Source organism: Pelophylax lessonae, assembly GCF_965119305.1.
Source record: "Pelophylax lessonae genome assembly, chromosome: 1".
NCBI classification, from domain to species: Eukaryota; Metazoa; Chordata; class Amphibia; order Anura; family Ranidae; genus Pelophylax; species Pelophylax lessonae.
Window position 1 is genome coordinate 755,951,029 of NC_138768.1, and position 7,169 is coordinate 755,958,197.

General features: G+C 47.0%; 1 protein-coding gene across 1 annotated transcript in view; it reads right to left on the bottom strand.

The window, feature by feature from the left end:
• UBE2K (ubiquitin conjugating enzyme E2 K) overlaps positions 1-6,612 on the bottom strand; it is a 64,203-nt gene extending 57,591 nt beyond the window's left edge. Inside the window, exon 1 of the mRNA XM_082275276.1 lies at positions 6,359-6,612. Coding sequence (XP_082131402.1) covers positions 6,359-6,421 — 63 coding nt within the window. The 5' untranslated portion in view covers positions 6,422-6,612. The remainder of the gene's footprint in view (positions 1-6,358) is intronic.
• Positions 6,613-7,169: the final 557 nt, after the last annotated feature.

Consider the following 7,169-nt stretch of genomic DNA (forward strand, 5'->3'; position numbering starts at 1 on the left):
CCCAAGCCCTGCTCTATGCGTGCATAAGACACACAGAGCTGCGTCTCGGCCCCGCCCTCTCATTGGCTCACTGTCTAAATGACAGCAGTGGGGTGGGAGCCAATGGCTTCTGCTGCTGTCTTAACCAAAGAGTAGAGGGAGTCCCGGGAGAGTAGAGGCTCTCGTGAACATCGCTGGACCAAGAGAGGTCTTAGGTAAGTATTAGGGGGGCTGGCAGAAGCGGCACACAGGTTTTTTTACCTTTATGCATAGAATGCATTAAAAGGTAAAAAAAACCTTCAGCTTTTACAACCACTTTAACCCACTGTCACACCAATAGGACACAATAATTTACCAAAAACCACTGCAGCCACCCATACAGTGAATAGCTGTAAGCAGCTGTGCTTGTGTATGAGTGTTTACCCTTGCATGTGTGCACAGCATATTTACCACTCAAAAGTGGTGTGGGTAAATGCTTATTCACAAGCCATCAGTAGACGGAGCAATAAATTACTAAACAAGACGTTTTTACCCTGCCTATGTAATTCTCAAATACACAATCATGTTAAAACTAAATTCAAGCACAAAGACATTTGTTATCGTACTAGGATTTACCTTTAAAACCAGACAAAGGCAGATCTGCACACAGTTTATGACAATATTAAATGTTAGGACCCTCAGAAATATAATTTTTTTTTAAAACAAAGAATACAGTCATTTTGAGACTCAGCCACTGAAAGTTATAAAGCCACAAGGTCAGCATGACAGCCAGGACACTAGCATTTTCACTAGATGCCTCATGTGGAAATAGTCAAAAAATGAGGTCCTTCTAGATCACTTTAGGCTGGCCCCTTTTGCAGGTTTAGTTATGCAAAGCATTAAAAATAAGCTCCTACTGTTTAAAATCCAGTAATACACTGTCTCGCCCTGCTCTGCGTATGCTCAGTTACTCTCTATTTTTAGGCACTCCTTAAAAATGTAGAGGCTGATCTGCTGACAGCCTAAAGATTTATTGCTGTTCGGGGGCTCTGGGCTTCAGCAAAATGGCAGCCTACAGCATGAAGAAAAAGGAGCAATGCTGGAGGCAATTTACAGCACAGGCTAATTTTGGTTATTACTGGTAATTATGTGGAATGTACAGTGGCGAAAATAATTATTTGATCCCCTGCAGATTTTGTAAGTTTGCCCACTTACAAAGAAATGAGGGGTCTAGAATTGTTATCATAGGTGTATTCTAAATGAGAAACAGAATATCAACCAAAAATCTAGAAAAAACACGATACAAATGTTTTAAATTGAGTTGCAGTTCAGCAGGTAAAATAAGTATTTGATCCACTACCAACCAACAATAACTCTGGCTCCCACAAACTGGCTACAGTATGTGCTTACGTGGTAGGCCCCTTTCACAGGCGGATGTGACCGGATGCCCCATGCATCTCTATAGTGCATCGGATGTCAGCGGAGACATGGTTGGGAGGGAATCGGCGGATCGATCGCCCCGCTGAGAAAAACCTGACGGACTCCCTGCGTGAAAGGGGCCATACACAGATTAGTCCTGTCAATTTAAGAAGGTGCTCCTAACGACAATTCGTTAGGTGTGTATAAAAGACACCTGTACAGAATCTTTCTTCCATTCACACCTCCTTATCATGGGCAAGACCAAAGAGCTCAAAGGACATCCAGGACAATATTGTAGACCTGCACAATGCTGGAATGGGCTACAAGACCATCAGCAAGAAGCTTGGCGAGAAGGAGACAACTGTTATACACAAAATAACCATCAATCACCCTCAGTCTGGAGCTCCATGCAAGATTTTGCCTCATGGGGCAGAGGATGAGTGAGGGATCAGCCCAGAACTACACAGGAGGAGCTTGTGAATGATCTCAAGGCAGTTGGGACCACAGTCACCAAACAAACCATTGGTAACAATACACCGCTATGGATTGAAATCCTGCAGCGACTGCAAGGTCCCCCTCATCAAGAAGGCACACATGATGTACAGGCCCATCTGAAGTTTGCCAATCAACATCTAAATGATTTAAAGAAGGATTGGGAGAAAGTGCTGTGGTCAGATGAGACCAAAAACAAACTCTTTGGCACTAACTCGACTCACCGTGTTTGGAGGAAGAAAACCGCTGACTATGACCCTGAGAACACCATTCCTACAGTTAAGCACGGAGTTGGAAACATGATGCTTTGGGGCTGTTTCTCTGCTGAAAGGTAAAGACCGACTTTACCGCATTGAGGGGCCAAATGACGGGGCCATGTATTGTAAAATCTTGGCTGAGAACGTTCTTCCCTCTGAAGATGAGTCTTCTAGCAGGACAATGAACAAAAACACACTGCCAAGGAAACAAAGGAGTGGCTCAAGAAGAAGCACATTAAGATCATGGAGTGGTCTGTCCAGTCTCCAGACCTTAATCCTATAGAAAAATTATGGGAGGGAGCTGAAACTTCGAGTTGCCAAGCGACCTTAACGATTTATAGATCTGTAAAGAAGAGTGGACCAAAATTACTCCTGAGATGTGTGTAAACCTAGTAACCAACTACAAGAAATGTCTTACCTCTGTGCTGCCCAACAAGGGTTTCTCCACCAAGTACTAAGCCATGTTTTGCTTTGGGATCAAATACTTATTTTACTCAATGAACTGCAACTCAATTTATAACATTTCTATTGTGTTTTTTTTCTGGGTTTTTGGTTTATATTCTGTCTCTATCATTTAAAATACACCTATGATAAAAATTATAGACCCTTCATTTCTTTGTAAGTGGGCAAACTTACAAACTCTGCAGGGGATCAAATATTTACCTTTCCCCACTGTAACTATGTACAAGCATTATCTTAACAGACAAGATGCATATTTTGTATTCAAAGGTGTTTTATGATAACACAGAATAGGGAACAGACTGCTGCCCATCAGTGCCTAGATGAGCAGACACTGACTGGAAGCACTATGGGAACTGATTGTGGGCACTGATTGCGGGCACTGATGGGCAGTTATGGCACTTTATTTCACACTTGTGTAATCAGGGCACTAGTGATCAGTGCCCTGATTACATTTCCCTGTGTCCAGTATGAGGAAGAGCCGCTGATCGGCTTTCCTCGCCTCACACACCGACAGTGTGAGCCGAGGAGAGCTGAATAATGGCACTTCCTCATTTACATGTGACTGGCTGTGATTGGACACAGCCGATCACATGGGTAAAGAGTCATGTCATTGACTCTTTACCGAGATCGGGATCACGCCGTGTCCTAGCAACACGGCGCGGTCACGATTGCCGCTCCGCTCGCCCCCGGGGGCGCGTGAGAGAGGCTGTTCTGGTGCGCCGTCATTATGCTGGGACGCCGTCATAGGTACACCGCTCCGCCGTCATTTGACAGCGGGCGGGTAGTAACTGGTTAAAGACCACAACGTACAGGGGTATACAATGTACAGTTATCAGTAGACACACACACACACATCATAGGTTGAACTGGATGGACGGATGTCTTTTTTCGACCTCACTAACTATGTAAGACACAAGGTTTATTCATTGATGCTAGGTTCATGCTTAAGCTTCCAAAAGCATTCTTGATGAGCATTTGTACACGCATATCTCAAGCTTGAAAGTATCTATTTTAGACAATAGAAACCTAGTTACTAGAAGAAGAGGCAAGAAATGATGCAATGATTTTTTGGTGACAGGTTCTCTTTAATGAGACATATGCAGGGTCTAAAAGACCCTGCATGTCTGCCACTGAATGTAATGTAATGCACATTGCACTGCATTACATTCTTTCCCGGGCATGCTGGCCGGGTAAACTGTCAACGGGGACCCGGAAGTGACATCATACACATTGCTTCTGGGTTGTGAAAATTATGGGGAGAGCAAATGTGTGTCTGCTCTCCTCCCTCCCCTCTATCCTGCAGCACCTGCTATGCCGAACCTGGGCTTGCAGATAGGCAAGCAGAGCCCAGGATACACAGCAGGTGACGCACCGTACCCGCATGTATGTGAAAGCAATCAGATGGCAGCGGAGCCGCCTGTATGCTTCCACCTGACAAGTGAGCCCTGCTGCTTGCCCACAGCAGGCCTGAAGGTAGAAAAAAAAAAAAAAAACTACCTGCACAGCACCCAATACAAATTGTGCATCACTGCAACAGTGAATGGGCTGACAAAAGCCCAGGTGCCAGGACACAATTTCTAGTAACCATGGTGAGCTGGCGCCGGGGATTTGTCGAGCCCTGGCTAATATTTCTACGGTCTATTACATCACACACGATGGCTGCATTGTTCTGTAAAGGAAATGGCTTGGCCCAAACAATCAATTTAAAGGGACATTGAACTTTGAATTCCACTTTAAAAGTTATAGTTCATCTTTACCAAAAAACTAATATATAGCAAATAAGGGTCATCTGTAGAGAGTAAAAAAAAAAGTTTTATCTAAAGTTTAATAATGCCCTTGCCATAGGTGTAGGATATTTATGTGCCCTTGCCATAGGTGTAGGATATTTATGTGCCCTTGCCATAGGTGTAGGATATTTATGTGCCCTTGCCATAGGTGTAGGATATTTATGTGCCCTTGCCATAGGTGTAGGATATTTATGTGCCCTTGCCATAGGTGTAGGATATTTATGTGCCCTTGCCATAGGTGTAGGATATTTATGTACCCTATGAAAACTAAATGGAAAATTCCCAGGAAGTTGCTAAGCAAGGCCCAGCTATTACTGTTCACGTTGACAGGAGTGAACCCTTTCTCTGATTCAAATCCTTTCACATGTTCTTTCGAGCCCTGATGCAGTAGCTCCAATTTGGGGGTGAAATCACACTAAATGTGGTGACAGAAGTTTACTGTGTGGAAAAATATCTGCCATTGCAGGGATACACAGGAAACAATTATTACCTGTGTGTCCCATTCACAATGTAACAGTCTAGAATGCAAAAATGGTACATCACATCACATTGTGTTATAGGTATAGAACATTTTGTGCACCTCATGAAGCCTGACTGGAGAACTCCCTGGACATTGCTAAGGGTGTTGCTTTGAGACCCCTAGCTGTCACTGTTCGCCATCACAGGAGTGAGCTTCCAGGCTGTGTTCACACAGCATTGGTTCACCACTGAGACAGCTCTACTTTGCCTGCTGCAGTAAAGGGCAGTGTAGTGCATGATTCCGAGCATCACAATGCTCCCTTTTTTGTTTTGTACCAACTTTATTTGAAGTGTGCAAAACATACACTTCATTCACAGCAATGTACAGCAGTGGGATGCGCTGAATTGCTGTACATTGCCACGCAATTCTCCTCACACTTGTGTTGCTTGCTGCCAGGTGCCCTTGTCTACTCCAGGCCAGGGGGATGGAAGCATTTTATGTACTTTGTTTTTTGGTTATCAATACCAATAAACTGTTAACCCTTTCTATACTGGATGTTCACCTGACTTCCTTATCCATTGCATCCCGGTGTGGTTCATGCGCTGCCTTCCTCATGTACTTTTAGAGCACACAATGTATTTCAATGTGCCACAGTGTTCAGCCTGCTCTGATCTATGCCAATGGTGTGACCAAACTGGTGCGGGGATTGGTGGGTAGGTGCACCCGGTCCTGATGACAGGTGCCCCATGCGCGGCGCATACAGAGGACAGGTGCCCCATGCGCGGCGCATACAGGGGACAGGTGCCCCATGCGCGGCGCATACAGGGGACAGGTGCCCCATGCGCGGCGCATACAGGGGACAGGTGCCCTATGCGCGGCGCATACAGGGGACAGGTGCCCTATGCGCGGCGCATACAGAGGACAGGTGCCCCATACGCGGCGCATACAGGGGACAGGTGCCCCATACGCCTCGCATACAGAGGACAGGTGCCCCATACGCGGCGCATACAGGGGACAGGTGCCCCATACGCGGCGCATACAGGGGACAGGTGCCCCATACGCCTCGCATACAGAGGACAGGTGCCCCATACGTGGCGCATACAGGGGACAGGTGCCCCATACGCGGTGCATACAGGGGACAGGTGCCCCATGCGCGGAGCATACAGGGGACAGGTGCCCCATGCGCGGAGCATACAGGGGACAGGTGCCCCATGCGCGGAGCATACAGGGGACAGGTGCCCCATACGCCTCGCATACAGAGGACAGGTGCCCCATACGCGGCGCATACAGGGGACAGGTGCCCCATACGCGGCGCATACAGGGGACAGGTGCCCCATACAGGGGACAGGTCACTTCCTATGATGAATATAGGAGTTGCCCATGTGACACACTCCTCATGATGATGACACAACTTCTCCTATCCCCCATAGTGTGCAATGAGAAGGAGAAGGGACAGAGTAGTAGAGGAGTGCCTAGGCCGGGTGATGTAAGGATGAATGAGGCACGGATGGCAGCTCTCTCACCTCCTCGCTCTTCAGCACCTCTTTGAACTCCCTCTTGATCCTCTGTGCGGCGATATTGGCCATGTCTGCTCCGCTCTCTGCTCTCCCCGGCCTGTCTATGGATGTGGCGCTGGCCTGGCGGCAGTGACACTCAGCGGCTCTCCCGGGCCCGGATTCCACAACCTCCCCCGCCCCGGTGAACGAGCCCCCGACACAACACTCAACGGCAAAATGGTGGCGACGAGCATGCGCAGTGCAGTCCGCTGGAGGCCGCAGGAAGAACTTCCTGACAGGGCCCCGACAACGTCATCCGGGCCCGTAACATCACCTGACACCGCCTGCACTCCGCGCCAATGTGCGCATGTGTCAACTCTGCAGCTGCTGCGGGCTTTACCTGCAAAGCGGAGTGAACTAGTCATTGATAGAAACAGAGCAATGTATAACTTTACTGTTCACTGCCACACTATACTGAACAATTCTTTACTTTACTGTGCACTGCCACACTTATACAATTCTTGGCTTTACTGTTCACTGCCACACTTACTGTACAATGCTTGGCTTTACTGTGCTCTGCAACACTTACTGTACATTGCTTGGTTTTACTGTGCATTGCCATACTTACTGTACAATGCTTGGCTTTACTGTTCACTGCCACACTATACTGTACAATGCTTGACTTTACTGTACACTGCTATACACTTACTGTGCAATGCTTGGCTTTACTGTGCACTGCCACACTTACTGTAAAATTATTGACTTTACTGTGCACTGCCACACTTATACAATTCTTGGCTTTACTGTTCACTGCCACACTATACTGTACAATGCTTGG